The sequence below is a fragment of the Macrotis lagotis genome, chromosome 2 (genome assembly GCF_037893015.1).
Source record: "Macrotis lagotis isolate mMagLag1 chromosome 2, bilby.v1.9.chrom.fasta, whole genome shotgun sequence".
Lineage (NCBI taxonomy): Eukaryota > Metazoa > Chordata > Mammalia > Peramelemorphia > Peramelidae > Macrotis > Macrotis lagotis.
In genome coordinates, this window is record NC_133659.1 from 171742075 (window position 1) to 171762722 (window position 20648).

Genomic DNA, 20648 nt, shown 5'->3' on the forward strand with positions numbered 1-20648 from the left:
CGCTCACGTCCCGGGGGCGCGCGCGCCGCCGCCGCCGCCGCAGGCCCGCCTCGGCCGGAGTGGGTCGTTGGCTGGGAGGGCGGCGGGATGCCGGCTGGCTGTGACGGGGCCGCCGCAGCGCCTCCTGCTTCTGCTCCCGCCGCCGCCGCCGCCGCCATCGAGGCCTCGGCAGACTCATCATGAGAGGTGAGTGCCGGGGCTGCGGGGGGCCTTGGCGCCGCCTCCTCCTGGCCAGGCTCGGGCGGCTCCGGGGCCAGGAGCTCCCCCAGGCCGGGCCCGGCCCGAACTGTGGTGCCGTTCCGGCCGCCCTCTTGGATTCATGGAGCTCGGGTGGAACTCGTGCGAGGCCAGGCCGGCTTTCTGTCATTCTCCTTATTATTGTTATATTATTTCGGCGTCTAAGCCCGCGCGTGGGGGCGCCCGGCGGAGCCTCCGAGGGCAGCGTCGGGGCTTCGTGAGGCATGGCCACCCCGCCGCGGCGGGGCGATGAGGTCCCGCCCCCCAGCCCCCTTCCCCTCGGAAGCGCGGAGCCCACTCTGGTGCCCGACGCATTCTTTTAAGGGTCGTTTATTATGTTACTCTCTTCAAACTGAAAGTCGGCCTGGCAGAGGTAAGCCGTGGCTGGCAACAAGTGGCTTTTTTATGGGCTGTTTGTACTCATTAAGCCGCATTCTCTTAAACTAGGGCTTTGCTCTCGACTGCAGCATTAATTATGGGTAATCATGCGGCATTATTTGGCTCCAGTTTTCCAGAAAGCTGCATGGAGTAGAACTGTAAACTGGGAATCAAGTTTATCTTTTTTTTTGAGTTATATTCTACCATTATGATGCCAATCAAGGCATTATTGACTGTGTTTTTCCTAGAAACTCCAGGTGTTTTTGTAGATACTTTATCACTTACCCTCCTAATGGTGACTCTAGACAATAATATAGGATGATATTGTTCCAAAATTATAGAGATATTAAAAACTTTCTGTTACTAGAATGCAGCCCTTTCCTATGAACATTTGTGGGACATCCATGCTAATAGAGACTGACTCCTTCCTAGGAGGACTCATTTGTTGTTTCAGTCATTTTCAGTCATCTGACTTTTCATGATCACATTTGGGATTTTCTTGTCCAGGAGTGCTATACCATTTCTTTTTCCAGCTCATTTTATAGATGAGAAACGGAGACAGAGTGACTTGCTCAAGGTCACACAGCTAGAGTTGTATCCAGGTTTTCTTGACTGCAATCTGGTCCTTTATTTACTGCTCCACCTAGCTGCCCTTACTAGAAGTATTCTAAACTTCATGTTTGCACAAGAAGTTTTACTGTAGGAAGTTCACATGAGAGACTGGTCTTTGTTTCTAAGGAAGGAATGGGGGGGGGGGGTCTTCTAAGTAGGGATATCCATCTGAAATACCAGAGGGATATATACTTGTTGGAGTACTTACTTGGTTCTGGCAAATAAAAAATAATTAATGGACAGTATATTGTTTTGTCTATTTAACAGTTCTCTTGTATTAAACATATTAAAAAGTCTTTTTTTTACTATTTACTTAGGAGACATAACCCTCAAACAAATAAATCTGGATCAAAGGAAAAGTAGTCCAAGGCCATGCAAGCCAACTGTAGTCACCTTCACAATCTGCCAGGAACTGGAAGCAGTGATATTGCCCCAACTTCTCATTGTGCCCATACAGTAAGAATGACTGGTGAAGGTTCTTGCCTTCATCCTGGAGACATTCACATCCAGATAAGTTCTGTACCTGGAGAGTGTGGTGAAAGTCCAAGCCCTAGAAACTTAAGGTCTGGTTCCCAAAGCAGTACTCAGGGCTGCATACACAATCGATTAAGAAGTCATTCACACAATGAAGCAAGACAACCTGATGATACTACCATGGAACCAGGAGAAAATGGTAGCAGCTCTATCTCCGAATTTCGCTATCTTTTCCATTGGTTGCAGAAAAGTCTTCCATATATTTTGATTTTGTGTGTCAAACTTATAATGCAGCATATAACAGGTATAACAATGATTAACTTTTATTGCTAAATTAAATTCATTAATTTTATTTATTTACTGGATAATTTAACATTCATTTTAGTTTTGTTTTTTTTTTAGCTTTACAATGTGGTATATTTTGTTTTAATTTGTCTTAGCTTTCAATGTAATCCATTGCTAGCTTGAATACTTTTGGAGGTTAAACATTTCCTTTGGCTATTTTGAATCTCCTGTTTGATTTTTTTTTTCTTACAAATAACTGGCACTTATTTTCTAACAGGCATTTCTCTTGGAATTGGGCTGCTAACAACTTTTATGTATGCAAACAAAAGCATTGTAAATCAGGTTTTTCTAAGAGTAAGTACAACATTCAGCAATTAAACATTTTGTTTTGAAACACCAAATTTCTCTAGATTTTCATGCTAACTTTCGAGAGAAATGGGAAGGCTAGATCATGTTAATTTGGCAGACATGAATATATGTTCTGTGACATTCATAAGGTTTCATTTTCAACCACATTACTTAATTTGCCTATTCTTATGTTGCATTTCTCCATCTGATCTGAGAAAAGAATATGTAGCTGGAATCCCAATAGTGAAGGAAAGCTAGAAGAATGAAGTTTTTGGTTTTAGAAAATAGCTTACCTTCTAGAAGGGATTAACTGGGCAAATAACTGTTTTATGAGTTAATCTGACTGTATTTATGATAATATGTAAACTTATAAATACTTGGCCAGATATATTTCTTATTATTTTAGGGTGGAATTGGGTTTAGGAGAAATGTTATTAAGCTTTTATTGGTGATTGATAATTGCTTAAAATGTATGTTTTCGTATTCATTTATAAAAAAACAGGGCAGCTAGGTGTTCAGTGGATAGAACACTGACCTTGGAGTAAGGACAGGAGAATTCAGCCTCAGAAGTTTGAATCCATCTCAGACACTTGACACTTACTAGCTGTTTGACCTCAGGAAAGTCACTTAATCCTGATTGTCCTCTCATCCAAGCCATCTCTAGTCATTCTGATTCATATCTGGCACTGGACTCAGATGACTCTATAGGACAAAGTGAAGCTGGTGATGTAGCATAGCACATCCTCCCTCAAATCTAATTCATGTGCTTGTCATGGCATCACCTCCCTGATGTCATGGTCTTCTTCAAGATGAAGAATAAACAAAAAAATTAAATGTGGTCTGACCTACTTGAAGATAGGCTTTAAGACATTTCCTTTTGAGGACAACCAACTTGTATTTTCAAAATTTGCTGCTTTTACTAAATAGTGACTAGAATGAGATACAAATGAGCCAGATATTCTCTATATTTAAAGCAAACTATGCCATAAAAATAATTTAAAAACTGGAGTTGACCATTACATTTAATAACTATGCATTTAAATTCTGGAAAAATTCAGTTGTAAATTATAAAATTGTTTTATTTTGCAGGAAAGGTGCTCAAAGGTACAATGTGCTTGTTTACTGGTATTCTTAGCAGGCTCTTCCGTTCTCTTGTATTACACCTTTCAGGCTCAATCACTTTATTACAGGTAATTGAATAACATGTCCCATTTTTATGCATTTCTGTATTTACTGGAAACTTTAATCTTTTAGGTGTCAACAAAGACTTATAGGCTGCTTCCCAGGTTTCATATGGGATTTAGAGCACTTAGAGACTTCACACCAGAGGATAGTGTGTGTGATCTATTACAGTGTGTAATGGAGATAGAAGACATAATTGTTGCTCTTAGTCACCTAGACTAAGAATGTAATCCATTTTGAAGTAGTGTAAGATAATTCATTAGTTTGACTTGTGAAATAGTAGGAATAAACTAGATTATGTCAAAAAGTGAAGCCAAATAATATTCATTTAAAAAATTCTTGTTAAGGAATCCAAATTTTTAAATTACTATTCTTCTAAATAAAAATTTGAGATTTTTATTAGCAGATTTATTTTTTAAATACAGAAACATTTTGTCTTCTATAATAACTTGATGTATTTCTTTTGGTAGCTTAATCTTTTTAAATCCTACTTTGGATTTTTTGAGCTTCTGGGAGGTACTCTGGATTGTGGGAATTACAGACTTCATCCTTAAATTCCTCTTCATGGGCTTCAAATGCCTTATTTTGTTGGTGCCTTCTTTTGTGATGTCTTTTAAATCCAAGGTAAGAAAGTAACTTCTGGGAAAATATTATCTAACAATATTAAAAGGATTGGATTTTAAAGGCCTCCCTCCTGCAGTAACTTCTTTAAATAAAAGGCAGCAGATAGGAAAAACCTAATGAATTCACCTCAGTTATTTGTATGTGAAGTCTTGGTTTGGTTGATTATCTTGCAGCAGTTTGTATCTATGGCTGGCCACTCTATACTATTAGCTGTGATTAAGTTTAAAAAAATGTATTGTAGGCCAAGGGAGCCATGAAGGAATAATTCATCTACTCCAGAGAAAAGCAGATCTAAAGTTAAATACAGGTTGAACTTCAGGGGACTTTAGGAGTCTTCTCTAGAGTTGTCAATTGATATTTGGCTGTGATTATTCAGTAAAAAAATTTTTTTAAGGTTTTTGTAATGGGGTTAAGTGACTTGCCCAAAGCCACACAGCTAGGCAATCTAAGTGTTTGAGGCCGCATTTGAACTCAGGTCTTCCTGACTACAGGGCCAGTGCTCTATTCACTGCACCACCTAGCCGCCCCTCAGTAAAGTCTTAAGTCAGAAAAAGAACTGAAAATTTTTCTGAGATTTTTCTTTCATAGCTGATCAGTCTATTGATAACTCCAGTTTTACATAAAAACTTCCCAGGTGAAGAGTTATTCATGCAAAAATTTGACAGTTGATCTACACAATCATACAAGATTTTTTGATCTAAATAAAAGAATGAGGAAGGCTGGGTTCCCATCCTAGCACTAGTACCATTTGTCCTTGAGCAGACAGCTTCTGCACTTGATTTCTCATTTGTTAATTCAGAGTGGGAGGGAAGGAGTCTTAATGGGAGATCTATTCCAGTTATAGATAATATGATTCTGTGAAGTCTTTATGAAGAGATGTAGGATTTGACAATGATTAGTTTGTCTTCTTGTTAATAACTGTCTTGATTACATTGTATTTTAAATTTGAGTACATTTTATAGTTTCTTAAAACTACATAATAGAGCTGTTTTAGCCTTCACTGAGGACTGGCTGACATTTTTGCTATATGTAATACCATGTTTCTAAAATTACTCTGGGAACCATTGTGAATTTTCCTACATTTGAAATTCCTTATATAATGAATGAATCAGGCTGTGATTCTAAACTGAAGTATAGGAATAAATATTTATTAATATTGGAGATAAATTAGTACTCTGTGGTCTTTAGTTCTATTTATAGAAGGCGGTGGAAAGAGTACTGAATAGAGATCTGGATCCATGGGTCAGGTCCTGATATTGTACCTTAACTGCCATGTGACCAGGGGCAGACTTCTTCAAATCTCCAACCTCCTTATTTCCTGCTCTGAGAAAAGGGGGGGAGGGGGGGATTAGATTAAGTGATCTTTACTCTCTAAATTTAGGACCTTATTGTGATATTAAAGCTTTATATATATATATATGTAAATAAAACTATGTACTTAAAGATAATTGTGGATTTATGTTTCCCCTTTCTTCCTTAGGGCTATTGGTATATGCTCATAGAAGAATTATGCCAGTATTATCGAACTTTTGTTCCTATTCCAGTTTGGTTTCGTTACCTTGTTAGCTATGGGGAGTTAGGAGGCAATGTTACAGGATGGAGTCTTGGGATTCTACTGGGTCTACTCTACCTCATTCTAAAAGTATGTAATATTGAACTTGCTTTTGATGTTTACCAAAATCTTGTAGAAATTTTTCTGGAGTGACCATTGACTAGGATGATAGCTGGAGTTCAGATTCTGTTATTGACTAACTACAGAAAAGTCACTTAACCTTGCTGAACTTCTGTTTTCTCATCTGCAAAATAGGGATATAAATATAAGGCAATTAGTTTAACAATTGAATTAGTCTGAAAAATCAGAAATTATGCATGTTATTAATATTTAGTGTTTACTTGAGAGCTACATACTTTAATCTGTTCTTCCACTACTGGTGAAGTAATAATAAATAATATATATTAAGACATGAACAAAGCCAAATAGCACTTTTCTTTTTGGCTTTTGACATCATCATGTTAATTTTTACTCACTACAAAATCATATTGGAGAAAGGAACAGGTAAGAAATTTATGTATTAAGTTGAAACATACCAACTTGGCAAAGAGTTATTTTAATTCTAAATTTAGTACATATTAAGCGAATGAAATCCTTAATATGGAATTAAAGCATTTGGGGGTACATTTTCAAAAAAATGACCTAGGATTTAAACTACTGGATTTTGAACTAGATGATTTTTGGGGGGGTGGAGGTCATCATATCACTAAAAAATTTGCAAAAAAAGTCTGGAAAGATATAGCTCCTTGCACCAAATACTTATTCTTATTCTCTGTTTTAGCTTCTAGACTTTTTTGGGCATCTGAGAACTTTCAGGCGGGCTTTACGGATATTTTTAACACGACCAGTAAGTATTCCATTCTCTAGCTAAAAACTACTTGCATTTTGCCTTAGAAAGTGCTTGGTTTTTTGTTGTTGTTGTTGTTGTTGTTTTAGGTTTTTGCAAGGCAAATGGGGTTAAGTGGTTTGCCCAAGGCCACACAGCTAGGTAATTATTAAGTGTCTGAGGCCGTATTTGAACTCAGGTACTCCTGACTCCAGGGCCGGTGCTCTATCCACTGCGCCACCTAGCTGCCCCTAGAAAATGCTATCTTGGTAGTTTATTCCAAGAAGTGCTCTTTGTTAATGTCAGTCTTTGAATGGTTTCCTATTTCACAGTGTTTATACTCTCCCCTTTTTTTTTTGTCTTTGGGACTTTGATAGACACTGGTTTTCTTTTGTTAAGCCAGGAATGGCTTCTGTCATGAGTCATTTGGATACTTAAAAACATCATTCATGGCTATATTTGGTCAAACATCACCCCTAAAAAGCACCTAGATTTATTGAGTTTCCAATCCCACCTGCGATTGCCTTGGCAATATGGCCAGTGGGGGCCAGAGGTTCCCCTGCCCTAGGAATAGAAAGAAAGGAAGAAACATGATTCCTATCTTCAAGGAGGTTCCTTTCTAATGGAGAAGGCAATATGCAAGTAATTCCTTTGGCAGCTAAGTGGATGATGGATTGGAGTGGGAAAAAGAATTGAGTCAGGGAGACTTAATGTGGGAAGCTCTTTCCATAGTCTAGACAAGAAGTGATGAGGGTCTGTACCAAGTTGGCAGCTCCAAGTGGAGAGAAATACACAAACCAGAGCTCTGATAAAGGTAGAAATGGCAAGACTTAGAATCAGATTGGATATGTAGAGTGAGTGAGAGAAGCCAAGGATGACAATTGAGGTTATAGGCCTAGGTGACTAGGATAATGGTACCCTCAATGGTAATGGGGAAGTTAGGAAGAGGGGAGACATTTGGAAGTGAAAGTTCCATTTTGGACATTCTGAGTTTGAGATGTCTCCAGAACTTTGAAAGTCCAATAGTTAAATGGGGATAAGAAACTAGGAACACCTAATCTCCATAGAAAAGATCATTAAACCCACAGAAGCTAATGAGACCACCAAGCAAGATACTGTGGAGGGAAAAGGCTCAGGGAGAGCCTTAATAGGTAATCTAATGGGCATGATCTTGAGGGAGATCTAGCAGAGAAAGCTTAGGAGTTATCATATTGGGAGGAGAGAGACAGAGACAGGAAGGAATCTATTCAGGAGGAAAAGGTTGAAATCAAAAAGGAGGAAGATTCAGAAAAGGCCACTATTACAGGAATTCCAAAGTTTTAGTGCAGATTTAAGTTGTACTTTTGAAACCTTTATCAGTTAAGAAACCTTTGGTAACTTTGGTGAGAACAGTGCTGAGGTAAATGATTCCCTGCCCCCCTCTGTTATACGATTTCTCTGCTTTCTGCCCTTTAGATAAATCCTTTGGCTAGAAAACTATTAAGGAATATGAGTGACAGAAAATAAAAAAGTAACTTTCTTAATTTTTTGTAGAGTTATGGGGTACCAGCCTCTAAGAGACAGTGTTCAGAAGCTGATGATCTTTGTTCTATCTGTCAGGCTGAATTCCAGAAGCCTATCCTTCTCATCTGTCAGGTAATTATAAATAAGTTGCTTCTTAAACCCGTGCCATTTCACCCCTGCCAGTGTTTAATTTATGAATATATTAGCAGGAATAGCATAGAAAGCCATCAGAACAGGCAAATTAAATTTATGAAAGCAGTTTGGAAAATTCTGGGGAGAAAAATCCATATTCTATTTTTTAGATTTTGATTTTAAAAATTATACCTTTATAGTTCTGAAAGTTACCTACACTTGGGTTAAAATGTAATTTTAAGAGCACACACGTTATCACTACCATTAAATATCAATTTGAATTATTTATTATACCAGTGTGGTGGCTGATTGATTGTGTAGAACACACATTCAAACTCAGAAGACTTATTTACTGGATCTGCCACTATACTACTGTGTGATTTGAAGGAGTTAGAATTTCCTAAGGGTCTCAAATTTGTATCCAAATTTGGGATTTAAGTCAATTTGAAAATCCTATCAATATAATAGGCATTTTAGATAGCAAAATGTTAGGCAAAATGTTTACCAAGTGTAAAAGCTAGTTCTTGCTTCCATTACAGCATATATTTTGTGAAGAGTGTATCACCTTATGGTTTAATAGAGAGAAAACATGTCCACTTTGCAGAACTGTTATTTCAGACCATGTAAACAAATGGAAAGATGGAGCCACTTCATCACATCTTCAGATTTATTAAATCCTGTCAACTGCTATCTGATGTTTATAGGATGCTGGCTTTCATTTGATGTTTGATTAAGTAATGTGGGGTACTGCCATAATTGAATTTTAAATGGATTTCCAGTGTTTTAATTCAAATCAATCTTAAAGCATCCAAATCAGACATTTTAGACTATTAGAAACAAGTTAAAAGAAAATTCTGCCTACAGACATGAAATTTTAAGAATTAAATGGGTAAAAAGCAACCCTGTGTTATTTTGATTTTTCTTATATTCAGTCTTGTTCAAATATTTTCATCTGTGTTTTTAAAGATGTGTGTAATGAAGAATTGTTGAAACATTCTCAGTATGTAGTTGGACAACTAGTAGTAGCTTGTTTTTGAGGAATACATTGTTTCCTGATAGAATCAAAATCTTATTTTTTCATGGTTTTAAGGTACTACATGTACATAAAACAATTCTAGCTTTTTTTAGAGAGCACTGATTTTTATAAATACAATTCTGAATTATTCCTAGAATTCTTAAACCACCAATAAGGCATTTCAATGTATTTTTGCTATGTTGGCTTTTAAGAATAACTGGAATAATTCCTATAAAATATTTTATAAAATTTGTATTTTTAAAATGTAAAATTCCAAGTTCTATATTTTGTCTAAATCATATTTTCCAAATTAAAAAAACTGACTAGGGAACCTGTATTGTTGTCACTTGGACTAGTAATCAGTGATAATAAATGAAATTTTAAAAAATTTTGTTGGACCTTATACAAGCATGTTGCTGTTATTTTGCTTTTATCTAGTACTGCCAACCACCTTACACAACAATATAATTTTTTACACCAAGAACAAATTCCATAAACTTAACCACATTACACATAATTTACTTTAAGCCACAAAATGATTTAGCTTATTTTAATTGCCTATCCAATTTTTTAAGCCTGTCATTCATTTTGGGGCTACAGTACCCTTGAAAAATCAGGCATTCTTACTATTAGTAGTTACTATACAGCTTTGAGGGTATTACTTTGTTAATATTTCCTTTGGTTTATCAGTATATCAAAGGAAAGCATATTTGGCCTCTTATTTCTCTAAGGAAATGTTATCAATTGAGTCAGATTTACATAAATGGAAAAATTATCACCTTATATCGAATTGAAGTTTATGCAGAACAGACATGTCTGAAAGTTCAAATTCATCTTCCCTTTGAGTTTATAAAAATCAGCATTTTCCATTTTTGTTGGTATAAATTCATGAGTTGTTTTATGATTTCTGCAAAAGCAGCACATTATATTGCACCACTGTATTTCAAGGGATATATTTGTACTTAATGTATTTAATCTTACCCCTGAAAGTTTCCTGAAATTGTGTTCGAATTAGTATTCAAGTAGAGTTTGCACCCATGGTGTCTCTTAAATTGCAGTGTGCCTTACTGGGCAGAGGAGCTTCCTTCCTCCCTACAATTCCCCCTGAGAGTTGAAGAGCCAATATTCCTCTGCATACTTCCCTGTCTGCCCCACTGTTTGGTGTGGGTGACCCTATTGAAGAAAAGAATATAGAGAAAGTTGATTAGTTTGGGCTAATGAAGATAAATTAACTGGGGGGGGGGGATGAAGGGAATTACTGGAGAGAGAGGCAATGAGGGTTAAGTGATTTGCCCAGGTTCACATAGCTAGTAGTGTCTTGAAGCCTGGCTTGGATTCAGGTCCATCTGACTTCAGGGCCAGTGCTCTATCCTTTGTACCACCTCAACTGCCTCCTAGATCTTAACCTGGGGTTCATGAACATATTTATAAAAATATTTTGATAACTGTCTTTCAATATAAGCAGTTTCTTAAGGAGTTCTAGAAAGGTCTGTGACTCTAAAAGGTTCTGGAATGGATTGTATAATGGACTGCTTATAGGAAATATGCATCCTTAGAGGGTTTATAGTGGTGGAACCCATATTATTGTTAATTCTAACACTCAATTTCTACCTGGAATGTCTCAAATAATATTCCACTCATGCCCTCTGCCTTCAGCAATGACTTTCTCCCCATTGAAATCCATACTTCATGCTACCTTTTCACTTGTTTATTGTTTTGTATCTCAACCCATTCCTAGACTGTAAGCTCTTGGAGGCAGGGACTGTGCCTTATCTATATTGTTTGGAATATAGCTCAGTGCAATTAAACAGGTGACTAATAAAGAGGTTTGAATCTGAAGCCATTTTGGTTCAAAAAAAAATTCGAATAACACACGATTTAATGTTGTCTTAACTTTTCCTGGTTTAGAAAGCATCACAACAGCAACCATATTGCAACTAAACTCCAAGTCCCTTCAGCTCTGTAGAAGATGAAATTCCAGCATTAGAATCCATACCTCTACTTAGCTTGCTAAAAAAACATGGGGCATGGGGCCAATAACACACTACTGAAGTAGACACTCATGCTATTCCCTTAGCACACACTCATGCTATTCCCTTAGCACATCTGAAACAACTTTTGTGCAGGTACATCATCTTTCACCAAACATGAGCATTATAAAGGGAAAAAGGAATGTCAGTTTTAGAACTATTAAAAGCAAGGTTTAAAAAAAAGCATAGCAGTCTCCCTCATCATGTCATCCCTGTAAAAGCACAGGAACTTCCCCTTCTTTGTAGCTGTGATTTGTCTCCTCAGGATCTCACTCCCTACCCATCTTATTTTTAACCTAACCTAACATGAATCTTCCGGAAAGGATTTCCAGGTCACCTTTTAAAGCTCATATTTTCAAGGTGCTACACATCTCTTCCTAACTAAAAACGACCTCTTTGTCCTCAAGTTTTCTAGAATTTTGGATTTTTCATAAACCTCCTCCTATCTTCTATTAGTTGTACAAATGTATCATCCTCAAGTGTATTTTGTTAGCCATTGTCTCAGTTATTTAGCTCCTGAGTATACTGGGAATAAGTTTTTGTTTTTAAAGTCAGTTAAACCTTGTCTCTTCATTCATTTCCCTGCCCATCAAAAACCATAACTACCACCATCATCAATAGTAATAGTAATTTAGAAGCTGTAACTTTAGTCCCCAATGTGGGTTAAGAAAGTGGTAGCAGGGGGCGGCTAGGTGGCACAGTGGATAGAGCACTGGCCCTGGAGTTAGGAGTATCTGAGTTCAAATCCAGCCTCAGACACTTTATAATTACCTAGCTGTGTGGCCTCAGGTAAGTCACTTAACCCCACTGCCTTACAAAAACTAAAAAAAAAAAAAAAAAAAAAAAAGTGGTAATAAAAGGAGAACCAAAGAACCTCTGTAAGGCCAATTCCCTATAGTTCATTATCTGATTTCTCATTCATCTGTCTTAGTTTATGAAGGCCCTATGTAGGGCCAAGAAACAAGTGTTTATTCCAAAAATAGTTGCTAGTTGCTAGGAACACTGCCAATAAGTAGAAATCTAACCCTATGTGTGCCTGACTTTCACAAAGATGGTATTTAAAAATATACTGTTACAGGGGCAGCTAGGTGGCACAGTGGATAAAGCACCAGCCTTGGAGTCAGGAGTACCTGGGTTCAAATCCAACCTCAGACACTTAATAATTACCTAGCCGTGTGGCCTTGGGCAAGCCACGCCACTTAACCCCATTGCTTTGAAAAATCTAAAAAAAAAAAAAAAAAATGAAAATGCACTGTTACAAACAACTGAGATCTATCCTGTAGTGAGACTTTTTTTAACTAGAGATTTGCCTACCTTCCATCAATAATTTGCCGATACATATCAATAATGCAGTTCTTACTGTTGAGACTGACAAGAGTAGAAAAATCACTGGCCTTAGGGGTAACTGGTTTCAAATCCCACCTAATATTTACCACTTTCATGACTTTAGACAAAGTCAAAACTTTATTGAGCCTGAAGAAGTTAAGTCCTCTTGAGGTTGGTTTCAGCTTTAGATCCATAAACCCTAATCCAAGGCCTTCTGAATACTAGCTATCTTAGTCTGACAGTGATTTCCCTAAAAGAAAGTAAACGAATTCTGCAAAGCAGCACACCACTTTTTTTTTTTTTGCAAGGCAAACAGGGTTAAGTGGCTTGCCCAAGGCCACACAACTAGGTAATTATTAAGTGTCTGAGGCTGGATTTGAACTCCAGTACTCCTGACGCCAAGGCTGGTGCTCTATCCACTGTGCCACCTAGCCACCCCACAATTTAACTTTCAAATAGCACTTTTATATGGATTGGGTGGCAATTAGAACCAGAAGTTTAATAGGTAGTTGCCTTTTCTCGGCAGAAAAGCCAATTGTCTAATTTTGAACAATGCATGTATGCAAAATAAAGAGTGGCATATATTAACCATTATTTGTCCAACTTGAATACATTCTAATTATTTCTAACTAAACTTAGAACAATAAATAAAATGACTTCTAGTTCATGTTCATTCAAATTTGCATTTAATTGCTATTTACATCCATTCATTCTGAAATAAAGTATATTTTATTACAGTAAACTAAATACAAGATGAAAAGCAGAAAAGGTGTTGCCCTCATACCACTCTAGTAAGGCAGCTGAATAATTTATTCTGATAGATGGATGCAAAGCCAACTTGGGATAGCAGAAAAAAAGAACCATTGTAAAGAGCAAACACAACATAGGTGAACCACTCCCCCTTAGATGTAATAATCCCTTTAAGACAAATCTTGTGCTGTTATGTAATGAATTAAGACAAATGGAACAGTTCTGCACATTCTTTCCCAAAAAGAGACATGGATCCAAATACTTTAGTATAAATTTGTCTTTTTCCAGACTGCTATGACTACTACTAATGGAAAAGGAGATTTGGGATTCAATGGATATTCTTCATCACCATCCTTTCCCCACTTTCTCCCCCCCACCCCACCCCCTTGAGTTTTAAGTAAAAATTTCACAATTTTAAATATGGCATCAAAGAACCAATCCTTCATAAACTCAGTGTTCTTTGGGCTATATAAATAAATCTTCACTACTGACCACACAACTACAAATTCCCTTAAATACTGTGTCCTGTGTTAAACATGAAGTTTGTAGCTTCAATGTCCATGAATTCCTTCTCAAAATATAACCATATATTACGTAGAATTTAATAAGAGTTGGCTTTATGACATATTAAACATGCATCTTACAATGTCTACATCAAAAAAACAGAATTGGGAATAAGGGGGTAAAACAACAATGTAAGGATTAAATTAGCTTAATTGCAAGAAATCAGAAAGGGAAGGGAATGGATACTTTCTAAAATCTCAGCAATTTTTTTCTAAAAAACTGGTACAAGTTAAAAATTTAATACTTTACAAAGTGGGTTTTGTAAACTGCTGAGATTAATAAAACTATGACACTAAATCCTCTAAAATCAGCGCAAAAAGCTCAATGATTACATTGTGGTAAAAAAAATCATGAAAAAAATTTCTAGTTACCAAAGAAAACACTAGATAAGCTCCTCTGCATACTAGGCATGTACCTGAAATAATCATAAACTAGATTGAAGCTCCTGGAAAATTTAATACTAGACTTTAAACTACATTTGGATTTTTACAAATAAATATAGGATTCAACAAATGCTTTTTAAATGGATATCTGTTGAATAAAATAAGACATTGCATAGGTGTGTGCTTGCTTGCTGTCTGTCACACCATGTTTTCAGTCATGTCAGGGATATCCATCGTGAAGTATGATTTCTTAATATGTGACAGCATGTAAGTTCATTTTTAATGGCCATTAAGCTGGAGATAAACACATCACTCTCATAAAAACAAAAACACACGTATGTGAGGGTACATAGTTAATATTACTGTTATGGCCAGAAAAAATTAGGTTGCCATTAGTGTCACTCATACAGAAAAAGATGAATTATGAATAAGATGATTATAGCTAACCAATCACAGTGCAAATGTTCTTAGTAAGGACTAAAGGAGACTTCGGTGGAAAACCATTACTGGAATTTGGTCAAGTAGATTATAGAACGTACAAGCAATAGAATGTCAAAAGTTCAAAATAAAATGCATCTGCCAACACACATGACCATCACTGAGTTCTATTTTTGCCAAATGCCACAAATTAACAAAAAAAGGAGTTGCCACTGAAGTTGAAATTCTGTCCTTAAAAATACCTGCTGAAATAGAAAAAAAATTTACAGGGAAAATTTTTTTCCCCCAGGTCCAAAAAGCTCCTTCAAAGTGGAACCAACAAACTTTTCAGTTATTGCCACAACTAGAAAAGAAAACTTACTTCTTGATCTATTTTTGGATACAGTGGTAGTACTTCACCTTGAGTTCTTGAATTTAAACAAAGCAAATCTTGCCATTTTCTGACTGAATTCAAAATGCATAAAGAATTTTATGGCTTGGATCCTATGGCTCAAAAAGGTTTGGCATGAGCAGTGTCTTTAAAAAAAAATTCTTATGGTTATGAAATATCCTAAGTTGACTTTGCACAATCATGGACTAATGACGAGACATGACAAAGAGTGACAAGACAAAACTACAGTTGCTTGGATCATCTATTCCATCAGTATGCACGTGAAAGCATACACCCTTATAAAATTTGGCTGATATTAACCCTTTAATGAAACCAACTAAAATCATGGAAATGCTTTCTTTAAGGCAGGACATATTTAAGTAAGGTAAAGTTACCTTTATTTTTATCCTTTTTTTTCCTGTAAGTACAGAATTTATGACAATTTAAAAAACCAGTGTCTTTTTAACATGTTTCCTAAATTAAGCCACTAAGGTCTCTTTACTGTGGAAGACATTCATCAAAAGGCCATCTAATACTTTTACAATCAGAAAATGCTTAAGCCCCAACTAGGAGAAAAGCATATTTTTTTTCCACCCTTTTTAAATTGAGGAAAAATGGAAATGGAGGGTAAACACCATACACAGTAAAAGAAATAAATTTAAGATCTTACCAGTTAGCTGTAATGAGATTACCTAAAACCTGGAGAGCAGACTCTTTCCCCGCAAAGTATCCCCAGTTCCCTCTTCCCTGACTCTGCCTGCCCGTATTTTTATCCAGACTATCTTTAGGGCACCACAGACTGACCACATTTAGTGTGTTGAACCTAATATTGGTATAAGACTAGGTGGTGACCTTTTCCCCCCAGTGAAATGCAGACCCAAGGATAAGAATGAAATACAAGACAGAATTTATGTCTATCCCATGGGTTCCAGTTAAGTTTAGAATACAACAACACTGTCTGTGGAAATGACTGCATAGATCCATTTCTCCTAGGATTATATAAGTAGTGCCCTAAGGAAATCTTAAATTCACCCCCAATCCCTCCAACAAGGCAAAGCTGAAATTAACAATGATTCATTTACCATTTTATTATTCACCAAAAGAAGAAACAGAAATCGTCTGGCTTTCTTCACACCAACCAATCATTTTGCATTTTAAAGTTTGGGATGCTTTTCCATAATGAGCTGAATCAAAAATCTATTTGAAAAATATATATTTATATAAAAAAAAGATTCATTAAGTTTTTGCACGTAAAACATCAATTGTTAAATTGTATCTCTTATCTTTGATTCCACGCTGCTGGAAAAAAGTTTGACCAAGCTTGCATGCTAATTTGTCCTCATTTGCAAGTATAGGCATTTCATACTTTGCCTAATGAAAGGGTTAACCTTTCTTGACACAATCATGACAACAGTGATTCTGAGGCAACATCCTACCCTTAATACTGTCAGTTTGAAGCCATCAACATGAAAATCCTTGATAAGGTGAGAAGATGTCACTGGGAATCAGTTAACTGATGTGCCTGAAGTTCGGCAATACTATTTTTCTTAAGTCTTTTGCACCATTGATTGAGTTTTTAAAAAAAAAGAAAAGAAAAGAAACACCCATGTTTGTTTTTCCTCTTTCCAAACTGTCCTGTGCAATATGACACTGGCCCTCTGAGGCTGTCACCCTTTGAGCCCTCACATATTTCAGCTTGTAGGATGTTCACGTCCCATTGTTTTTTGCCTGAAATTTGTTGAAAATGTTGCTGTCATAGATTCATACGCAAGTGTTCTGGCCGTTTGGAAATCATAGGAAAAGCTTGTTTTTTGTATGGCCCAGAGTTAGGCTGTCGGATTGGAAGTGGTGCTGATGCCTCTCCACTCACCGTCACATCCATTTGTTCTATTCCACTCGTTTCCATGGGATAATCCACAGGTGTTTGAGTAGTTGCTGCACTGGCAGAAGCACCTCTTCCCCAGAAATCCCCAGGAGAAAATTTGACTGGGCTTAAAGACAAGGTAGAAATAGCAGTTAGTAGCTGTCTCATGGGTAACGTCAATCCTAAATAATTTATGTCAAAATAAATGTAGATGGTTTTCAACGATCTTCATTTCATTGTTTTCTGAAATAGCACCACATGTGGAATATAAGATAGAGACCATTCCTTTTGATACACTATATAGCAAAACTGGCTTTTATGCAGCAAGAGCAAATGCATCACTATCTTCTAACAATCATTTACAGTATGAAGAGTAGAAAATGCTGCACTAAACTGAATAAAGGATGGAGTAGAAAGCAAGAAGCTTTGCAAACTTTAAAGCACTCTGTCAGTTAATATTAAAATGAGAATATGGAAGCTCATCCACTTCTCCTAGGGAGAAACAAGATAGAATGACGTACTGTACTATGCTGGCAAATACCTGACAGGTGTCCGAGGGCTGCCAATGAATCTTCGAGGTGATCGAATTTTTGGTTCAAATGAAAATTTTTCTTTCACACTTTCAAGTACAGATGGAGCCACATATGTAAAACCCTGAAAAACACAGCAATAGTCCTGTGAAAACAGGCACATTACATATACATCAAGAAAATTTAATCTGACATATCAAGCATAAATGTACCAAAATCACCAGTCTATGTACATATTCTCCCACCCTTTCCATTCTATTTTCATACTTGTCAACCAACCTCCTCCCTCTCCCTAAACACATGCCTCAAGAAAACAGGTTTCTATTGAAACCCTATCAGGTTTCTTAAATACCAGAAAACAAAAACTGTTGCACTTCAAGGGGCAGAAAAAGAAAACAGTACTCTACAGCATGATTAAGCATTAAGATATAAACAATATTCATTTCTCATGGACAAGTCAAAAATATCAACAGTGTCCTGATTTGTAAGCCCTGAATAATACATGCATCTGCTTCATCTGGCAACACAGGAGAATGAAGTTTCACATAAATGAAGTTTTTGAGATTTAAGTGAAACTTACCCATTCAAGTGACAAAACTAAACATAATTTAAATGGAATCTTTCTAAAATTTTGTTTGTTGTACACCTGCCTGCCTTCTTAAACCAAGGACAAACACAATTTAGCGTTTTCTTGATGACTTCAGGTCATCAGTAAGAACAATTATTGTTGTAGTACATAATAATACAGAGTTCTGTGTCTTCTTTTTAGTTTTTCTGTCTCTTACCTCACTGTCAGACTGTCACTTCTCAGGCAGGCACACTGAGACAGCAGTTAACAGCCCCACCTCCATCCCACTTCTAAATTGCTGCTTCTAATCTGCTGTAGGCTGGGAAACCAGATAATCAAGCTGGTTGAGAATTATGTGTTAAAATATCATAAGGCCTTACTAATAGTAAGACAAAGTACATGACGTTTTTAGTGGAAGTGCTTTGCGACCACTACTTCTGGAGCTCAAAGGCCTTTTTCCTCATACTTCCAGGTTTGGGGCTGTGTCCCAGAGGCTTGAGATTGCTGGAAGGCTGACCTCTGGATAAGTAAGAGGAACACTTTAGGCACAAAGATTTGGTCCATTAATATCAAGTACAAGAAAAAAAGTTAAGTGTAATGATAAAAGAATTAGTCAATACAATAAATTTCCATTGAAAATGGACTGAATTCAGTAATTTAAAAATTTACTATTGGAGAGGAAATAAAACTCTCAGCCAGAGACTAATGTAACCTGTGTGACATTCACTTTTACCACTTTTGATTTCTCCCATTCTTGAATAAGTTAATTCCAGATGCTGTCTACTGAAGGAAATTACTACCCTAGTTGAAACACTGTCCTTCATCACTGAAGGGAAAGGTTCTTTGGCTAAGTCAATTTCTGGGAAGTAAATGAAGCACTTTCATTTTTTTGTAGCCAACAATAACAACAAAAAGATAGTGCCTAAGTGATATTCATTTCCTAAAAGATACCATTTAATTCAACTATACTTTTTGGTAAAATTCAGACAGCTCAGCATCACACCAAACCTAGAAATAATTGTTTAAAAATCCTAAATAATTTTTAATGGTTTTTATTCCCTCCCCCAAAATAATGTAGAAATATAATTCAAATATGGTAAGTTATGAAATCTTATTTGAGGAAGTGTTCAAAAATGTCAAAATCTCCTAGCAAATAAAGGGTACAACTGTAGTCTCTGATATTAAAGTGTTATGTATATGAGGTCTGAATGGTTCCCTTTCTCTAAAGATCATTATCCCCTACCCTCAACCCATAGATGGGATACTGCAAAATAGCATTCTCTATTCCCCAAGCAATATATCATCTTCATTCCCAGGTAGAAAGTCGATAGACTAGCCATGAAAAGCATGCTGCTGGTATAATGGTTTCTAAACTCCCATATCTGCTATGTATCTTACTATGAACCAAGTTTCAAATGCACTATTATGGGGAAAATTTCTAAAAAGAATGTCTCAAATGCCTTACATAGATTGTAAAGCAAGAAAACCACCCCAAATTGATTTTTCTTATTGAGGGGCACTCTCTTATCTTTGCATTTCCCAGAGATACATGAAAATCCTATCTTACCAGAAAGACCTGGTTGGCACTTTCACTGAGAGTTGAGTCATCTGGGCTGTCAACAGGTGTCTGACGTGTAAACTTTGAATCAAACTGGCTTACATCTTCTTCAGATTGCTTTACAAAAACAAAATGGTAAAGAGATTATATATCAAAAGATTTTGTACCCATCTATAAAGTTTGTAAATGAGGCTCATCTCACACCTTTTGACTAACAATAAAATCCTAGAACTTGCTGACTAACATTGAAAGTGGAAATGGAGTACTGGGAATAAAATTAAATATTTAAATATACTTAAAACTATAAATAAAAGATTTATTATACAGTTATAATCTGTTATAATCTTATAGATTATATTCCAGTAGAATGCATGCTCCTTGAAGATAAAGGACCGTTTTGTCTTACTATCTTTGTATCCCCAAGATCTAATCATAGTGTTTTACACATGGCAGGTGCTCAACGAGTTTACTGAAATGAATTATTTAACCAAAGACGTTATGACTGAAGCTCTTAAAAACAGATATGAGAGTCATCTAAATTTATTAAAGTCAGTCAAAAGCATTCATTAATTCATTCCCTGAGTACCAAGGCACTTGTTAAACAAAAGGGTCAAAAAGAGGTCATAAGAGTTAACATTACTAATAAAAAAAGACAGTAAGACAGACACACAGCACATGCAGATATGGAAGATACAGGGAAAAAAGATGTGAGGGGAGGGGGAAAAAGGGTGAGATGGAGAGTAGCACTAGGAAAAACCTGCAAAAGATGGAATTTGAGCTATCTTGAGCTTGATTTGAGCTATCTGGCTAAGAAAGTCAGAAGATAAAGGTGAGGAGGTAAAGCATTAAGGACATGGAGGATAGTCAAGTGAAAAGAAGCATAGGAATGGGAAGAGAGGAGTTTGGTGTTTCAGGAACAGCAGGAAGACCAGTGTGATTAAAATGGAAGAAAACAAGAGTTAGAAAAGGGTTAGGGAGTGAAGAGTTCTAAAAACCATAACAGAGGATTTTACATTTGATCCTAGAGATAGAAGGTAGCCACTGGACTTTATTTCATAAGGAGTTAATATGACCAGATCTGTTCTTTAGGAACATCACT

At 36.5% G+C, this 20648-nt stretch overlaps 2 protein-coding genes across 7 annotated transcripts in view; one reads left to right on the forward strand and one right to left on the reverse strand.

Annotated features, from left to right (window-relative positions):
• Positions 1 to 18: 18 nt before the first annotated feature.
• RNFT1 (ring finger protein, transmembrane 1) lies at positions 19 to 19667 on the forward strand. Of its 2 annotated transcripts, none has more exons than XM_074223569.1 (9): positions 19 to 186; positions 1545 to 2005; positions 2264 to 2340; positions 3424 to 3524; positions 3987 to 4140; positions 5621 to 5782; positions 6474 to 6539; positions 8052 to 8153; positions 19535 to 19667. In XM_074223569.1, the coding sequence occupies exons 2-9, from the start codon at positions 1600 to 1602 to the stop codon at positions 19592 to 19594; spliced, it is 1128 nt and encodes a 375-aa protein (XP_074079670.1). In that variant the 5' UTR covers positions 19 to 186; positions 1545 to 1599; the 3' UTR covers positions 19595 to 19667. The 2 variants fall into 2 exon arrangements, with proteins under 2 accessions (XP_074079670.1, XP_074079669.1); XM_074223568.1 differs by lacking the exon at positions 19535 to 19667 and adding an exon at positions 8693 to 12446 and having other exon boundaries at positions 21 to 186.
• RPS6KB1 (ribosomal protein S6 kinase B1) overlaps positions 5268 to 20648 on the reverse strand; it is a 42979-nt gene continuing 27598 nt past the window's right edge. For 2 of the 5 annotated variants that reach the window (XM_074223559.1, XM_074223562.1), the window contains exons 13-15: positions 19559 to 19666; positions 17435 to 17547; positions 12951 to 17020 (exon numbers count right to left, since the gene is read on the reverse strand). In XM_074223559.1, coding sequence (XP_074079660.1) covers positions 16783 to 17020; positions 17435 to 17547; positions 19559 to 19666 — 459 coding nt within the window. In that variant the 3' untranslated portion in view covers positions 12951 to 16782. Of the gene's footprint in view, positions 5464 to 5509; positions 10342 to 12950; positions 17021 to 17434; positions 17548 to 19558; positions 19667 to 20648 lie in introns of those variants that run through there. The other 3 variants (XR_012475833.1, XM_074223561.1, XM_074223560.1) reach the window with 3 other exon arrangements.

Excerpts from the sequence above, each read along its gene's own strand:
- RNFT1 (XM_074223568.1), top strand. The coding sequence starts at position 1,600 with ATGCAAGCCAACTGTAGTCACCTTCACAATCTGCCAGGAACTGGAAGC. Across the intron at positions 4,141-5,620 it reads TGATGTCTTTTAAATCCAAG|GGCTATTGGTATATGCTCAT; the intron begins GTAAGAAAGTAA and ends TTTCTTCCTTAG. Across the intron at positions 6,540-8,051 it reads GGATATTTTTAACACGACCA|AGTTATGGGGTACCAGCCTC; the intron begins GTAAGTATTCCA and ends AATTTTTTGTAG.